Source organism: Salmo salar, chromosome 26 (assembly GCF_965601325.2).
Source record: "Salmo salar chromosome 26, fSalSal1, whole genome shotgun sequence".
NCBI lineage: Eukaryota > Metazoa > Chordata > Actinopteri > Salmoniformes > Salmonidae > Salmo > Salmo salar.
In genome coordinates this window covers 13,640,719-13,659,592 of record NC_138316.1, presented here as the reverse complement: position 1 = coordinate 13,659,592, position 18,874 = coordinate 13,640,719, and the positions used below count along the sequence as shown (strand labels likewise).

Here is an 18,874-nt window from a genome sequence, read left to right as displayed (position 1 = left end):
ATGCACGGTGCCCAGTACTTTACCAAATTGGATTTACGCAGTGCCTACAATCTGGTGCGCATGAGAGAGAGGGAGGAATGGAAGACCACCTTCAGCACCAGCACCGGGCACTATGAATACAGGGTAATGCCTTATGGCCTGACAAATGCGCTGTGTAGTGGTGTACATAGACGACATCTTGGTGTACTCGACTACACGCGAGCAACATGTCTCTCATGTTAGGTCCGTTTTGGAGAGGCTGATAGGGCATCACCTGTACGCCATGGTGGAGAAGTGCCTTTTCTTCCAGCAGGCGGTCTCCATCCTGTGCTATCGGATATCCACCCCGGGAGTCGAGATGGAGGTGCAGAGGGTCAGTGCAGTACAGTTGTGGTCTGTTTCATTCAACATAAAGGCGTTGCAGCACTTCCTAGATTTTGTCAACTATTTCCGGCGCTTCATTAAGTGTTTCAGCACAGTGGTGGCCCCTCTCACCTCCCTCCTGAAGGAAGGTCCTAGACAGCTGCGCTGGACTAAGGAGGCCAACGAAGCCTTCTGTGCGCTCAAGGAACGTTTTATGAACGCACCTGTTCTGGCCCATTCTGACCCATCTCTGCCCTTCATCTTGTAGGTGGACGCTTCGAAGGTTGGAGTAGGGTCTGTTCTCTCCCAACGCACTGGATCACCACCTAAACTCCATCCATGTGCCTTCTACTCACAGAAGCTGTCTCCTGCGGAGTGGAATTACGACGTGGGGGATCGTGAGTTTCTGGTCATCAAGAAGGCATTGAAAACATGGCACCACTGGCTGGAGGGTTCTCAACACCCATTCCTTGATTGGACAGACCACCGGAACCTAGAGTATATTCGAGCAGCGAAGACGCTGAACCAGCGTCAGGCCAGGTGGGCCCTATTCTTTTCCAAGTTTGACTTTACCCTCTCCTATCGGCCTGGATCTAAGAACGTCAAGGCCAATACGTTGTCCCAGGTGCATGACACAGAGGATTGGAGGGAGAAAGTGACACCCATTATTCCCCTGTCCCTCATTGTGGCTCGGCAGCGGGTGGAGTTTGCTCTGTGTGCAGGTGGAGCAGGTCCACCTTGGTCTTGGGCCAAGGTGGACCACCAGTACTTTACGGAGAGACAGTCAATAGTACGGGCTATACCTGGGTGCCCCGACACAGGTGCTGTGTGTGCCCAGGTGAGGAGACAGTCCCGCACATCAGAGGGCACGTAGGTATGCCACCCGGGACAGTGGGCTGGTGAGGGCTCCTGTTGCAGGGCTCGACGGATGTCCACCTCCACATTCCACACAACAGGAGCCCTCACCAGCCCACTGTCCCGGGTGGCATACCTACGTGCCCTCTGATGTGCGGGACTGTCTCCTCACCTGGGCACACACAGCACCTGTGTCGGGGCACCCAGGTATAGCCCGTACTATTGACTGTCTCTCCGTAAAGTACTGGTGGTCCACCTTGGCCCAAGACCAAGGTGGACCTGCTCCACCTGCACACAGAGCAAACTCCACCCGCTGCCGGTTCCACAACGACCCTTGTCCTATCTCTCCGTGGACTTTGTCACAGACCTTCCCCCCTCGGAGGGGCACACAACCATCCTGGTCGTTGTGGACCGGTTTTCCAAAGCCTGTCGTTTGATTCCTCTGTCTGGTCTCCCTACTGCCATGCAGACTGCGGAGGCTCTCTTCTCTCACATGTTCCGGCACTACGGGATCCCAGAGGACATCGTGTCTGACCGTGGTCCTCAGTTCACATCCCATTTCTGGAAGGCCTTCATGGAATGACTGGGGGTCACAGTCAGCCTCACCTCCGGGTACCATCCCCAATAAAATGGGCAGGTGGAAAGGGTAAATCAGGAACTGGGTAGGTACCTTCGTAGTTACTGTCAGGACCATCCGGGGGAGTAGGCTGCGTTTCTGTCTTGGGCAGAATACGCATAAAACTCCCTCCGTCACTCCTCCACTAACCTCACACCCTTTCAGTGTGTTCCAAGCTATCTGCTGGTCCTGGCACCCTGGCACCGGAGTCAGATTGAGGCTCTTGCATTGGACGATTGGTTTCGGCGTGCTGAGGAGGTATGAAACACAGCACACACCCGTCTCCAGTGCGTCGTCCTCCAGCAGAAGGCGCAGGCAGATGGTACTGGTGGTACTGTCACAACAGCCTTCGCTTTGGCTCCCCCTCCTGTCCAGTTCAGGCGTTCGGCGTCACCAGCCTTCTAGCTGCTGCCGAACCTGCTGCTGGCAAACGCCCTACACTCATCAACCCCGGACTTGTCTCGTTATCATTACACACACCTGGTTGCAATCTCCACTCTATAACTGTATATATACTCATATACTCCCTCTGTCATTTGTTTTTGTTGGTCATTGTAAATGTTGCTTGTTTTCCTGAGAGGAATCTCTCCTACTATTTCCTGAGTACTTTATTATTTTGCACTTCGTCCCGCGTTTATACAGTGGGGGGGGAAGTATTTGATCCCCTGCTGATTTTGTACGTTTACCCACTTACAAAGAAATGATCAGTCTATCATTTTAATGGTAGGTTTATATGAACAGTGAGAGACAGAATAACAACAAAAAAATCCAGAAAAAGTGTCTATCAATGGAGAAAGTTCAGCACTGTTGCTACTCTCCCTAGGAGTGGCCATCCTGCAAAGATGACTGCAAGAGCACAGCGCAGAATGCTCAATGAGGTTAAGAAGAATCCTAGAGTGTCAGCTAAAGATTTACAGAAATCTCTGGAACATGCTAACATCTCTGTTGACGAGTCTACGATAGGTAAAACACAAAACAAGAATGGTGTTCATGGGAGGACACCACGGAAGAAGCCACTGCTGTCCAAAAAAAACATTGCTGCACATCTGAAGTTCGCAAAAGAGCACCTGGATGTTCCAAAGCGCTACTGTCAAAATATTCTGTGAACAGATGAAACTACAGTTGAGTTGTTTGGAAGGAACACACAACACTATGTGTGGAGAAAAGAAATCACAGCACACGAACATCAAAACCTCATCCCAACTGTAAAGTATGGTGGAGTGAGCATCATGGTTTGGGGCTGCAGTGCTGCTTCAGGGCATTGACAGCTTGCTATTATCGACGGAAAAATTAACTCCCAAGTTTATCAAGACATTTTGCAGGAGAATGTAAGGCTCTGTCCGCCAATTGAAGCGCAACAGAAGTTGGATGATGCAACAGGACAACGACCTAAAAACACAGAAGTAAATCAACAACAGAGTGGCCCAGTCCTGACCTCAACCCGATTGAGATTCTGTGGCATGACCTCAAGAGAGCGATTCACACTAGACATCCCAAGAATATTGCTGAACTGAAACAGGATTGTAAAGAGGAATGGTCTGAAATTCCTCCTGACCGTTGTGCATGTCTGATCCGCAACGACAGAAAATGTTTGGTTGAGGTTATTGCTGTAAAAGGAGGGTCAACCAGTTATTAAATCCAAAGGTTCACATACTTATTCCACCCTGCACTGTGAAAGTTTACACGGTGTGTTCAATAAAGACATGAAAACGTATAATTGTTTGTATGTTATTCGTTTAAGCAGACTGTGCTTGTCTATTGTTGTGACTTAGATGAAGATCAGATCAAATTTTATGACCAATTTATGCAGAAATCCAGGTAATTCCAAAGGGTTCACACACTTTTTCTTGCCACTGTATGTACAGTATTTACTATAGTATTCACTGTAGTGTTTTTGCAGACATGACTGTAGTATTTACTGTAGTGTTTTTTCGGACATGACTGTAGTATTCACAGTCCCTGATTAGAGCGGAACAATAAAAAAATGCAGTGGAACTGGCTTCGATGTCCAGAGTTGAGTTTGAGGGGTCTAGAGCATCTACAGATGGACTATCCAAGTGAAGTGTTAACCTACAATATAGTACTACAGTCATGTCTGCAAACACACTACAGTGAATACTATAGTATACTACAGTCATGTCCGCAAAAACACTACAGTGATTACTAGTGAAGTCTGCAAAAAACACTATAGTGAATACTATATTATACTACAGTCATGTCCACAAAAAACACTACAGTGAATACTACAGTAAAGTCCTCTAAAACACTATAGTGAATACTATAGTATACTAGTAATGTCCGCAAAAATATTACAGTAAATACTAAAGTAAAGTCAGCAAAAGCACTACAGTGAGTACTATAGTATATAAATATAGTAATATTACAGTATTTAGACTATAGTATACTATAGTAGTTGTTCATGTGGGTTAGCTGTAAATGTGTAACATGTTTTAACTAGGACCTTAATGGAAATGTAAAAAAAACACATTTCTAAACGCATTGTATCCACATTTGTGACTCACTACCTGGATTCGGTCTTATGTAGCAAAATTCAAAATTGTGTTTTTAAACATTATATAAAAGTAGAGACTCAGAGCGACAAAATGGTATGGCTGTATTGTATTTTTAAATGGTCAAATAAAATCAACCAATCAATCAAGGGATATTACAGTGAGGAGTATAGTATTTGCAAAAATGTCTAAAAACATGTTTTTACTTTTTCATTATGGGGTATTGTCTGTAGGTGGGTGAGATTTTGTTTATTTGTATCAATTTTGAATTCAGGTTGCAACACATCAAAATGTGGAATAAGTCAAAGGTTATGAATACTTTTATGAAGGCGCAGTATGTGGTTAAAAATAGACAATGCACAGGGCAAGTGTGAAGAACAGTGAGCTTCACACCACTCTGATCATCACACCAATCTCTCTCAAGTCATGACCATGGATCAGCTCAACATCTCCATCTCCAACATCTCCTCAAGGAATCCTGGCAACATTGTATCCAGTACACTGATGGGACTATGCTGCCTAGTGGGACTCCCTGCAAATATAGCTGTCGTGGTGGTCATTCTGCGCCAGGTAAAAATAGATAATGTCACCCTGAAACTGATGCTGAATCTGGCTTGTTCTAATGTCCTGTGTCTGGCCTCCCTCCCTGTGAGGATCTATTCCCTCCTGTGTGGTTGGAATCTTGGCCGTGGGCTCTGCAAGTTCTTCTCTTTCATGGTCTATTGCAGCCTATATATCAATATCATGACTGTGACTATGATGAGTGTGCAGCGCTACGTGTTGTTTCTCTACCCCCATCAGTGGGCCAGGCTAGGAAGGAGAGGTGAGAAGGTATTGCTACTTGCACTATGGGGACTTGCATGCATCCTAACCGGGCCTTCAGTTGCGACAAGGAATATAGTTGTTACAGGTTCTGGTCTGACGTCAAAGACACACTGAATCAGACTGGGAAAGAGTGGCTGTTCTTTTTTTGAGACATTGGTGGGTTTTGTTCTGGGTTCCATTCTGGTCACCTTTTATTTCTTCCTTCACAAGCGAGTGAACCAGACAGCCCTCTTCAGCACCCAAAGGATGACCAGATTGGTCACTGGAATTACTGTGACCATCATTCTCTGGGTTCCTGGTCATGTTGTTAACATTGTGGACATCTCAACTATCTTACTGAAGTATTCACACCCTGTTACATCTGCTAAACTGAAGACCTTTAGGACGTTGACACGGGACTTTGTTAAGTGCCTTGCCTTTGTTAACAGTTGTGTGGACCCCTTTCTGTACGCGTTTGCCTTTCAGAGAATTTGGCAGAGAAGTCCAGAGAAGCGGGAGAGAGAAGACACTGCTATTCAGACCTCAGTGTAATATTTCAGTCAATCATTTATGCTTTTTTTTGTGAATATTTGTAAAAAAAAATATATATATATATTTGTGGTGTGCATGTAAATCAAAGGAGGGGGTCACTATGGCTTTGAAGCAGAGGTGACCTATATTGTGATAACGTTTTTAAAAAGATTGATAGAATGTAAACACAGTAAAAAAAAAATGGCTTCATCATGATTGACCAAAGACCCACAATGTTGGTGAAAGCAGAAACAGAATGGAATCTCTATAAAATGATGATCACAAAGCAGCTTGAAGCCATCTTCAATGTCTCCTTTCAGACCATGCAAACTTGGTCAGTGCTTAAATGCATCAATGCCATGCGTGGATTCTATTGAAATAGTAAATGCAAAATTGAAAGCGAAATACCAACTCGCTTTGTAGGAAGTGGGAGAGTAGGTGAGAAAAAAAACTTGCCTGTTGTCAGAATCCGCAACATGACAGTCAGTGAGAAAGACAGAATACCGTGATATAGAAACATACTTTGTGAAAAATGATCTCACCTACTTACAGCCACTATCATCTAACATGAAACAAAGAAAAGCTGTAGGCGGAAAAAAGTGAAACATTGGCTTAGACCTCTTCAAGCGGCACAGTCTTTGATGCCCTTCATGGTACAGTGTGTTGGTGTAGAAGGAGCAGGAATAAAGCTCTGACTGTCAGGCCCAAACGCTTGAGACAGATTGGCAAATAAATGCTTTTACTGCTGCCAGCAAAAGACATACTCTGACTTTAATGCACAGTTAACTTTTATGGGAGTTCTTTAAGAGAAAACATTACACCTTTTACAGGGATGAGGAGGGGATGCGGCCTTACTCGGTAAATATGAAAGATTGTTCTGCTCTGCAGATTTTAATTGAACTGTGAATTGAGGAGTCCGGTCATAAAGTATCAAGTTAGCGTAACACATACAACCAGCATATTTGCTTTTCCTATGAAATGCTTTCTTCAATTAATGAAGCATCAGACAGAGGTGTACAATAAATAACAGTGTATCATATTAATAAATTGCTCTCCACAAATGCTATTGCCACTGGGATTTCATACACCGGCCTGATCTAGATTGCAGACTATGCACTCTGCTCTAACTAATAATAACTAAAGCATACATGTACTGTATGTATGATGAGCATACTTTGCATGGTTTGAATATCACCCTTATTTATGAACTTCCTTACTTCAGAACACTCAACGCTGAAACAAACTTCCCTACAACCATGACCTTTTTAAGCTTTTCTCGATCTATCAATCCCATTCTCCTGTCCCAAGTGTTGGAGCAGCTTAAGAACAGATTCTGAAGTAAATAATGTATCGAGTCCTACGCAGAAATAATTCCTCTGCTTTTCTCAGTGTCTAACCCTCCTTTGTATGTCAAATGATGTGATTTTCCAGCTCCAGCGGTGAGATTGGTATGACTGCAGCTAAGCTGACATGAGTGGGAGTTACTAGTGGTGGGATTCAATACAATACACATACCCCTAGGAACAACTTGACACGCTTGAATAATCATGACATTTCTGTTGCAACTGCAGGCATAATAAAAAGAAACATGTTACAACATTTTGTGATTATAAAGCCTTTTACACATTTAGCTTATCTTCAATGATACAAGGCAAATATTATATAGCAGGGGTAATACAAACATGATGAACCTAAGACAATAAATCAACAGGATGTCATAGGTTCCTCAGGTGTATTTTTTGAAACTAGTGTTGAGCTTCCAAAATCCCCTTGATAGAGTGACGGAACTCAATGGCAAACATCACACACACTGAAAAAGTTCAATTCAGATTCACTAAACTGGATAGGCACACTCAAACCACGTGTAAACACATCAACATAAACAACTTGATGAATATATCATTTTAATAAGAGTGAAGGACCTCAAATTACTGTGTATTAACCACATTCCGAAAAATACAGCGATCAGCCTTTCAAAAAGACCTGGGCTTCCTAAGACTTAGACAAAAAAAAAGTGTGCACTGGGATGCAACTCTAGTTTTGCATATCATGCCATTGATTAACTACAATCAAAAATGTGGGCTGCCCCACAATGCTAATGCTATACAAACAAGTCTACATGCAAGGATTTCAGGGGGTAACAGTTCAATGTTGTTAACAGTTGTAACGGTGCTGATAAGATCTGATACATTCTGTCCTAATAGCTTGAAGCTAACAGAACAAGGAGGGTATTGCTGGTGGAACAACAGTCAGTGCTGCTGACTAATTTAGCATGTTGTTAGTAGTTCGACAAAGTACAGTAGAGGTGGATTCCTCTACTCCGCTGAACGGGTTTAGTTTAGCTGACCGAGCAGGGGTCATCCTTGGAGGGCTTCACATCTCCCTGAAGCAGCTGAATCATCACAGCCTTGGTCAGGTAACTGGAGGTGCCTCTCCTGCCCATCGGAGGCGTCTTATAGAACTCCTCCATGTCATCCTGCGGACAACAATGGTTTCTCATTGTAAACTAGCAGTACTGTTATATACAGTGCAAACTGTCGAAAGCTCTACAACAAAGCAATGCTTTTCAGCAACGATATGCAGAATGAACAACTATTCAGATTGGAAATAATCTGATATGAATAACAAGTAACACAATTATTCCCAACCTTCCCCTCGAATATGCGGTCTGCTTCTACTTAGCTGAAATAACTTGTACTGTACATCGATGTGGACGTACAACAGCTAAGCTTGCATGCTACATGAACTCCAAGGAGCTTGCGTGACAGTGGTCTGGCCCAACCTTAGATACCGTGAGCCTAGTGGAGAGTGTACGGCAGGCACCTACCTGTTTCATCATCCCCTCCCGACTCCTGTCCTTCTGGAAGTCATGGAAGGCCTCCTTCACCAGAACGTCTAGGTCCACCTTCTCCGAGAACTCCAGCTCCGGGTTTCTCTCCAACACTATGGACACCACCATCAGCAGCTGTAACCATGGAGATTAGGACACGTAAGAAAATAGAGCCATGAGAATGTGTGTGTACAATTAGAATTTTTGTAGTGGAAATGTTGCTAGATGAAATGCGTGGGTAAGATAGTCAATGGAGGGTCCTGTTTGACCAATAGCAGTGTACGGAAAACATGCAGCAATAAATGAAAGTGAAATCTGATTTTCCCTTACCTCTACTACTATCTGCCTGTACTCAGGCAGCACAATGTCCTTCAGTGTGTCTTCCACCAGCAGAGAAAAGTTCATCTCATACATGGTCATGTCAGACAGTGTAGGTTGCTGCAATGGAAGGAAAGTGGAGATTTTAACAGTAATGCTTTAGGCAAGAGCACCCCGATGACCAATTATTACCAAAAAGACTAACTCACATACTCAAATAAACAGACATTTATTTAATAGTGGGTATATGCAATGCATTGAGGATCTCCTGCATTCAAACCATCATTTTGAATCAACTATTGGGCCAAGCAGCCTAATATATACTGCTCAAAAAAATAAAGGGAACACTTAAACAACCCATCCTAGATCTGAATGAAAGAAATAATCTTATTAAATACTTTTTTCTTTACATAGTTGAATGTGCTGACAACAAAATCACACAAAAATAATCAATGGAAATCCAATTTATCAACCCATGGAGGTCTGGATTTGGAGTCACACTCAAAATTAAAGTGGAAAACCACACTACAGGCTGATCCAACTTTGATGTAATGTCCTTAAAACAAGTCAAAATGAGGCTCAGTAGTGTGTGTGGCCTCCACGCGCCTGTATGACCTCCCTACAACGCCTGGGCATGCTCCTGATGAGGTGGCGGATGGTCTCCTGAGGGATCTCCTCCCAGACCTGGACTAAAGCATCCGCCAACTCCTGGACAGTCTGTGGTGCAACGTGGCGTTGGTGGATGGAGCGAGACATGAGGATCTCATCTCGGTACCTAATGGCAGTCAGGCTACCTCTGGCGAGCACATGGAGGGCTGTGCGGCCCCCCAAAGAAATGCCACCCCACACCATGACTGACCCACGCCAAACCGGTCATGCTGGAGGATGTTGCAGGCAGTAGAACGTTTTCCACGGCGTCTCCAGACTCTGTCACGTCTGTCACATGCTCAGTGTGAACCTGCTTTCATCTGTGAAGAGCACAGGGCGCCAGTGGCGAATTTTCCAATCTTGGTGTTCTCTGGCAAATGCCAAACGTCCTGCACGGTGTTGGGCTGTAAGCACAACCCCCACCTGTGGACGTCGGGCCATCATACCACCCTCATGGAGTCTGTTTCTGACCGTTTGAGCAGACGCATGCACATTTGTGGCCTGCTGGAGGTCATTTTGCAGGGCTCTGGCAGTGCTTCTCCTGCTCCTCCTTGCACAAAGGCGGAGGTAGCGGTCCTGCTGCTGGGTTGTTGCCCTCCTACGGCCTCCTCCACGTCTCCTGATGTACTGGCCTGTCTCCTGGTAGCGCCTCCATGCTCTGGACACTACGCTGACAGACACAGCAAACCTTCTTGCCACAGCTCGCATTGATGTGCCATCCTGGATGAGCTGCACTACTTGAGCCACTTGTGTGGATTGTAGACTCCGTCTCATGCTACCACTAGAGTGAAAGCACCGCCAGCATTCAAAAGTGACCAAAACATCAGCCAGGAAACATAGGAACTGAGAAGTGGTCTGTGGTCCCCACCTGCAGAACCACTCCTTTATTGGGGGTGTCTTGCTAATTGCCTATAATTTCCACCTGTTGTCTATTCCATTTGCACAACAGCATGTGAAATGTATTGTCAATCAGTGTTGCTTCCTAAGTGGACAGTTTGATTTCACAGAAGTGTGATTGACTTGGAGTTACATTGTGTTGTTTAAGTGTTCCCTTTATTTTTTTGAGTAGTGTACTTCAATTATGCAGTCTTTTTGGGCATTTCAACACTGTCAAAGGGGGCCTATAGTGTGGTCCTTCGGAGATTTGATTAAATGTGGAGTTTGAGGATGTAAATAAAGAAGGATTATAATGTCACTGTTGCAATAACCAACACTACCTGTGGGAGATGGATCCCTGCCACTACGATGCCGTTACAAGTTCTCTCCAAAATCTGCCACACTCGGTCATAGAAGCCATGGGGAGTCCTGTTGAGGGAACCATCGATTTGACGCATGTTGATCCAGGACCTGGGATGGGTAACGAATAGGGAAATTAATAAAATAGAATAAAAATGTGTGTGTCTGTGGAGGCTTGCGTGTGTGTTTTTGTGTGCGTGTGTGTGTTTACCTGCCGTGCTGTTGTGGCTGAAGGACATCCAGCAGCAGCTGTTTAACGTCGCTGGGGGACATCTGGTAAATGTCCTGGGGTGACATGTCACCTGCTCTGATCTCCAACTCATGCTTCATGGCCTGGATGATCCACCTACACCAATACCAGCAGAATACTAAGCAAAAACAATGCATCTCATAACCACAGATGGCTATCCTCAAACAGACAACTTGAGGGACAAACAGAATAACAACCACCCAGCTGGAGGATCAGAATGGCCATGGCTACAGCCTGCCTAGCTCTATTCCTCCCGGGCTCTATTCGTACCCGACGCGGATCTTGAGCATGCCGCTGAACAGCTCGGGGGTGTTGGAGATGATCCAGCCGATGTGGATGACCAGCTCCTGCTGCAGCACGGCCTCCCTCTCCCCGTAGCACTTGCTGTAGAGGATGCCCTTGATGACCCCAGGTGAGAGGGGGTTGGAGATCACCTCCTCCTCACGCCCAAACAGTCCCAGTGTTACCTGGCAACAGAGCACCGCCCAGCCAGCATCAGAAAAATGTCTGCTGTTCTGTTATTGTTTTGTGGGTATTCTTTTACTAAGAGGACAGAGTGATGAACCAGAAAGGTAGATGTGTTTACATGGATAACAAGGAGCAAATAGTCAAAAGGTTAAAATAAAAACTTTGATTATATTTTATGGGTGACATCACTCTACCTATACACTTTTTGACTGACCAGATAGTGTGCAATACTATGTAGAAATGCTGATGTCTCCATATCCTCTTCGTTTAAACTATCTCTCCATCTCAAAACTGTAAAACTGCCTGCCCCCCCCCCCCCCACATAGTAGAACATGGCATAAAAGATAATGACCAAGATTATCTTGTGATATTTCTTATTTTCAAAGCATAAAGGCCAGAAGAAAATTACACCTGGGTAATCATTATTCTTCCCAAACAAGAAGATATGCTTTAATATCCCTTTGAAAAATAGCCCTCAAAAACGTATGGTTGCAGACTAATGCTCTCCAGTTAGATGGTAAATCACAGCTTTTAATCTGTACCTCGCTTCTATTATTACTAAGTGTAATCTAAACATGTCCTACCTTATTTAACACATTCAAACAACAATAAATATTCTCTAAACTTTAGACTCCTCATATACAAAATCAAGGAAGATTTTACATAGATCATGTAAGCAGACACCTAACTCTTGCTCAAAACCAGCTTTCTCATCTAGTCCAGAATAGTTTTCCCTCTACGATGCAATCTACATGCAGATTCACACCTTGAGGTACTTCATAGTAATGAACCGCCCCAAAACTCTTGGGTGGGAAAATGAGGCCAGAAATGGGGACTGCTAAGAAGCAACTAATATTTGAGGAAAAAATGTATAATGATAAAACATTACACTTTCAGGCAGCTCACTTCATATAAATCCAAGGGAAAGGGTTGTATTAGGTCATAGGTTATAGGTCAGGTCACAGCATACATAGAGCCTGTTATACCCAGGAATACACTTTTAGCAGGTTACTATATGAAACATATTAACAGCCTTGCTACAGGACTAAAGCACAGTGAGTTAGCTGGGAAATACGAAGCACGCAACTGCAATAACACTAAGCATTTCCTATCGGACAAAAGAATGAGGAGCTCACTGTCAACTGAACGTTCCTAATACATTCAAAAATTGACATAATTTCATCCAATTCATTGATAATCAGTGAACATTACGATTGGGTTTCGAAATAGGCATCTGACGTGAAAAAAATAAATACATACATGATCCAACTGTAAAATTTGCCCCCGTTTTCAAATGTCCACTTACCTGCTTGCCATGCACTAAAACACTAGTAATACTTGGGGCAATGCTGTCCACTAGCTTAGTTATCACACTGGCTGCGATTCGTACAACCCCCCTGGTAAACAAAAACACAAGGAGATCCGTAATAGGGTCAATGCTATATGTGTCAATACAACTACAGTAGGAACAGTTCATAATGACAGTGCAATAACAATGTAGTCAGCTGTGTTCTCTATCATAAGAACCATACACACAGTATAACCATGACATTAAGGCTGATGTGCTGTAACGTGATTTGAGGCACAATACCGAAGGTGCGATTCATGTAATGAAGTTCTAAAACAAAGTTGCAAAATCATGTGTGTGGCATGTCCCACTCATGTCCACCAGTGTGTCTATACAGTACAAAGAGCCTTGTTGTGCTACTGTTTTACAGGGCAATTATTTTATTTTTTTGCTAAGCAAACGAAAAACAAATCTAAATCGACTCTGGATTTCATCTCCAGATTGTCAAATAAATTATCCTCATCGTGATTCTGCACATGTAAAACCACAAATCTACAAACTTCCTGTCCTGCAACAGAATAACTAAATGGCAAACTGATCAAAACACAAGATGCCATCCCCATAGAATGGAAATCTGTTAGCATGGTGGGTGCTTCCCTCTGAGACGTCTAGCCCTAGCCTAGCAGAACAGGCAGTAGTTCCAAATGAAGATTCCACTGCATGAATTCAGCTCTGGCTTCTGCCGTTGTTTCCCGACTCAGCCTATTCATTTTCACATATTTTCATGTTCACTAATTTACGATTGCATTATTCGCTAGAGTGACTGTGCAGTACGTCTCCTCCTGCTTGCTGGGTTCCTGTGAGGAAAAAGCAACAGGCATTGGGCTGTAGTTATGGTACATACGCTCCCCTCCATATTTATTTGGACAGTAAGCTAAAACGTCTCTCTATACTCCAGCATTTTGGATTTGAGATCAAATGTTTTATATGAGGCGACAATACAGAATGTCACTTTTTATTTTAGGATATTTTCATATAAATCTGTTTTACCGTTTAGAAATTAAAGCACTTTATGTATCTAGTCTCCCATTTGGACAAATTCACTTATAGTGTTTTAAAGTAGTCAAAAGTTTAGTATTAGGCTCCTATATTACTAGCACGCAATGATTACATCAAGCTTGTGACTCTACAAACTTGTTGGAAGCATTTGCAGTTTTTGGGGGTTGTGCTTCAGATTATGTTGTGCCCAATATAAATAAATGGTAAATAACATAGTGTCATTTTGGAGTCCCTTTTATTGTAAATAAGAATATAATATTTTTCTGAACACTTCCAAATTAATATGGATGCTATCATGATTACGGATAATCCTGAATGAATCGTGAATAATGATAAGTGAGAACCTCACAGAACGGGACTGCCGAGTGCTGAAGCGCATAATAATCATCTGTCCTCAGTTGCAACACTCACTAGCGAGTCCCAAACTGCCTCTGAAAGCAACGTCAGCACAAGAACTGTTAGTTGGGAGCTTCATGAAATGGGTTTCCACGGCAGAGTAGCCGCACATAAGCCTAAGATCACCATGTGCAATGCCAAGCGTTGGCTGGAGTGGTGTAAAGCTTGCCACCATTGGACTCTGGTGCAGTGGAAACGCGTTCTCTGGAGTGATGAATCACACTCCACCATCTGGCAGTCCGGTGGATGAATCACGGGTTTGCAGATGCCAGGAGAACGCTACCTGCCCCAATGCATACTGCCAACTGTAAAGTTTGGTGGAGGAGGAATAATGGTCTGGGGCTGTTTTTCATGGTCGGCTAGGCCCCTTAGTTCCAGTGAAGGGAAATCTTAACACTACAGCATACAATGACATTCTAGACTAGACTATTCTGTGCTTCTTTATGGCAACAGTTTGCACAGAGCCCTGACCTCAACCCCATCGAACACCTTTAAGATGAATTGGAATGCCGACTGCGAGCCAGCCCTAATCGCCCAACATCAGTGCCCAACCTCACTAATGCTCGTGGCTGAACGGGAGCAAGTCCCCGCAGCAATGTTCCAACATCTAGTGGAAAGCCTTTCCAGAAGAGTGGAGGCTGTTATAGCATCAAAGGGGGGACCAACTCCATATTAATGCCCATGATTTTGGAATGAGATGTTTTTTCTAAACGGTTTTGGAATGAGATGTCATTTCTTAACGGTAACAGATATGTATGAAAAGACCCTAAAATAAAAAGGTGACATTCTTTACTTTTGCTTCATATGAAACATATTGATCTCACATCAAAAAGTCTGGAGTATAGAGACAATATAAAAGTTCTAGCTTCACTGTCCAAATAAATTTGGAGGGGAGTGTACATGGCAGCATACAAGGTTGCTTAGCCATACACATCAACTTAAAAAAACGGTCTCAATAGAAGTCAAAATAAAATGGAGGAAACACAGTGTTTTAAGCTTCAGCTGGATTGTAGGTTTTAGTAAAACCCAGACTTCCTAAAAAGGTGTACTTTCATCAAATCGACAATATTCATCTCCCATTTACCACATCCAGCCATCTATTCTTTTACTTATTGTAAATCGTGCTCATATCTTTTTAACACGGATATGGTCTACAGCTTACACTTCTACATATTTTGTCCATGAAATGTCAGGCTAAATGCTCAAAGGGCATGTTGTGATGTTAAACCATTGATGTTTTGTAATATAAAGGAACTTATTTCAAGCTCCACTTATTAACCCATGTTAAATAAATGAGAAAGGAAATTGGACCAAGTACTGATGTGGCTCCAGAGCAAGGTGGAGCCTGGCTGGATTATGGGCCGTTCCACTCTCTGACTCACAGGTCCCTTTTCAATTATGTTCAATCTTAGCGCTGAGCAATATGAAAACTCACGACCAGTTCCCCTGACACAGCCGAACCATCACAACAACAACAACAACAACAACAACAACAGCAAGAACAAAAAGGCCAACGGAGCATGTGAACGTGAAATTGATCGTCCATAGAGAGCAATTGGACAGTGCTGCAGAGGGAAGTAGCGCATGAGTGAAGCGTAGCACTCACAGTTAATGGTACACGCTGTGCACAGTGACTGAGTGGCTAGCTGAGCTAATACAGCACACATGCTACACATCAACTCTACTCCATTACCTGCTTGCCATGGACCACCAGTGTGGTGATATGAGGGGCTATAGAACTGGCAAACTTCCTGATAACGGCTGCAGCGTAACGCACCGCCAGCCTACACCCATAGAAATGTCTATCATTGTTTACAACAGTTTGGAATTCAGTGGAGAAATGTACAATTTTGATGAAGACAGACATAGGAGAACAAGAGAAAATGTTATTTAAATCTTGAAACGGCAGTAAAATTATCTGAAAGGCAAAAATGTTGAAGGCTCTTCATAGAGGTACTGTAATGGAAGGATATTATCGGCCACATAAAATAAAATACAAACTATTCTTTCAGGTTAAATGGAAAGGGAATGATATGCTAGAGAAAGAAGGAAATCTGACCAAAGTTTCCTGGTCCCAGCTATTCTGTAGAGTCTCTCCATGTCTTCCATTAGGGTCTCTGGAAACAGTTAAAAGGCCTCTGTAAGTGAACTGAGCAATGCAAATCACTGTATATATTCTAGAAATTATGTAAAACAAACAATGAAAACTGTAGCTGATTGGTCTGAAAACAGTGTTTGCCAAGACACTGCTATTCTTGACACTAGCTGCATAGACTATGCCTTGGTTGAATTGACCCCATTTGTTATTTTTATTATCAGTTAGTCATGGGGTGCTAAATGGATTAGGCTATGGACATTTAATTTACAGTGATGCACTGATTCCCACCCTGGGGCTAGTTGGCCCATTAGTCTGGCTCTGATGAATAGTGTTAAAGTATCTGTTCAATGTTACACATTTTTTAAAGAAAATATTACCAACAATTAATTACAATATTAATTAAATAGATGTCCTTCCAAAACATTATAATTAGGATATTAAAAAGCATATTTTCTCTGTGCCCCTGCTTGGCCTGTTAGGAAACAACAGAGTGATCTCAGTCACCAAATCTCAACCCAATTGAACACTTATGGGAGATTCTGGAGCAGCGCCTGATACAGCGTTTTCCACCACCATCAATAAAACACCAAATGGAAGAATGGTGTCGCATCCCTTCAATAGAGTTCCAGACACTTGTAGAATCTATGCCAAGGTGCATTGAAGCTTTTCTGGCTCGTGGTGGCCCAACACCCTATTAAGGCACTTTATGTTGGCGTTTCCTTTATTTTGGCAGTTACCTGTATATCAGTCAACAACAGCTAACTGGGTTTCCTCTTGACATAAAACCTTAAGCTATAAACCACAGGATTTAAAATAGAAGGGAATGGAGAGATGATTGTTGTGTGGAGGATCTGCTTTGACTTGCTTTCTTGCTGGCTACAGTTAGTCGCGATAGCTAACATTAGCGTGCTAGGCAGCTAACTGCTTCTAAATAGCCAGCAGGCCAACTCTTACAAACCACATAGTGATTGGCGAGAGTTGTTGCATAGGGTTTGTCCTTTTTGATAACAGCAACTGTGGATTGTTGGCTTGCTAGCTAGCTTGCTTGTGTGCAGTGAATGAGCACTCCTGAGCCTGAGTCTCGAGAAGGATCCTTCTCCCCACCGGAGAAAAAAAAAAAAAGCTGCTGGACCAATCACATACGGGCCTGTCTCGGCCGAAGAGGCTGATGTCATTGTCCAAGCAAATTTCAAGCGTATTTTTTTTTTTTTTTAAACGGTCTGTTTCAAAAACAAGATTGAGTTTGGGTTTTACCGAGAGGTTTTTCTCTCATTTATGTTTTGGCTACAATTACAAGTAAAGGACGAGTCAACAACATTATTTGGGTATGAGCAAACAGAATATTAATAAAAATAGATTTTCACTGGACTGTTACTTTAACAGAGTAACAACATTTTGCATGTGTGTTTTTGATTCTGTGCCTACCATCGTTGGCAAAGAAGTCAGGACCCTCTTTCTTCATGAGAATACTGGCAAGCTGTGCTTGACTGGCCAGGCAGTCACAGTCCTGAGTAAGACAAAAACACAGAAAGAGGTGTGGGTGTAACAACAGTTTAGAGTCAGATCTAGGGCGCTACATTAAACACCCATCACCTTTTGATTGAAGCTGTCCTAATATTGACGCCGTACTCACATAGAATTTCTGCATGATCTCGTTGGTAGATTTGTGTTTCCACTCCTCGATGTCGATCTCAGGCTGCTGCTCCAGGTTTGAGGCATTGGGCGTGCTCGTCTGCCTCTTTACCTTGGAGTGCTTGGGCATCTCCAGCTCCTGAAAGTTCTTAAACTCTGGGATTCTAGACCAGCAGAAGTTACATGAGTATTTTCAGGTTTACAGGCAAGTTAAGTCCTTTACACACTGATTCCTCTATAATAGTGGTCACCAACCGGTCGAAAGCGATCGACTTGTCGACCCCCAAGGCATTTCTAGTCGATCGCCAAACATTTCTGTAAAAAGCGTTCCTATTCTTCTTTATTAGTCTCGGGCTGTTGGTGGTAGGTGCAGCTAATTCAGCTGCCCTGCGCGCTGGGTAGGCAAACTATTGCCATTTCATGTGTCTGAAGGTACAAACTCTGTCTTCCCGGTAGGCCTGGAGAGGAAATCAAGTGCACTATGCCACCGCTGGCCAATCAGATTTCTCAGATGAGTCTGCAGTAACGTAACAGTCATAAAATAAAGCTACAGCAAAATTGATAGTATGAGATTTCAAAACATTTAAAACCATGACTAGAGAGAGACTGTCAACAAATACAGCTGCTGTTTTTATGACTGAGTTGATGTTTAAGTTCTTACTCAGAACTGTCAACACTTGTATAACCCATAAAATGCACGTTCTTCCCATTTCCACTAAGCGCTACAACAAGCAGTGCAGCAGTAATGAATGAGTAGGAAAGTGTAACTATAGGCTTGCGTTGTTATTATTAGTGGCTTGGGTCTTTTTTTAATGTCAAGGAATATTTCACTTTCTCTGTTCATAGGAGTAACAACATGAATCTGTGCATGAGGCAGAAATAATGCGGCGCGACTCGAGTTTCGCCATCAGCTGGAAGACGGTGTCCCTTTTTGGTCAGTGTCAGCGGAGGAAAGGGAGAGCGGAGGGATGTTGAGAGACGGACCCTCAGTCT

General features: G+C 43.3%; 1 protein-coding gene across 4 annotated transcripts in view; it reads right to left on the bottom strand.

Annotated features, from left to right (window-relative positions):
• Window positions 1–7,545: 7,545 nt before the first annotated feature.
• LOC106587291 (phosphorylase b kinase regulatory subunit beta) overlaps window positions 7,546–18,874 on the bottom strand; it is a 72,704-nt gene continuing 61,375 nt past the window's right edge. For 3 of the 4 annotated variants that reach the window (XM_014175540.3, XM_014175542.3, XM_082969418.1), the window contains 10 exons: window positions 17,883–18,045; window positions 17,675–17,756; window positions 16,211–16,268; window positions 12,715–12,805; window positions 11,211–11,407; window positions 10,902–11,036; window positions 10,672–10,801; window positions 8,819–8,926; window positions 8,486–8,623; window positions 7,546–8,134 (listed from right to left, as the gene is read on the bottom strand). In XM_014175540.3, the coding sequence (XP_014031015.3) occupies window positions 7,997–8,134; window positions 8,486–8,623; window positions 8,819–8,926; window positions 10,672–10,801; window positions 10,902–11,036; window positions 11,211–11,407; window positions 12,715–12,805; window positions 16,211–16,268; window positions 17,675–17,756; window positions 17,883–18,045 (1,240 nt within the window). In that variant the 3' untranslated portion in view covers window positions 7,546–7,996. Of the gene's footprint in view, window positions 8,135–8,485; window positions 8,624–8,818; window positions 8,927–10,671; window positions 10,802–10,901; window positions 11,037–11,210; window positions 11,408–12,714; window positions 12,806–15,844; window positions 15,936–16,210; window positions 16,269–17,674; window positions 17,757–17,882; window positions 18,046–18,874 lie in introns of all 4 variants that reach the window. The other variant, XM_014175541.3, reaches the window with a different exon arrangement.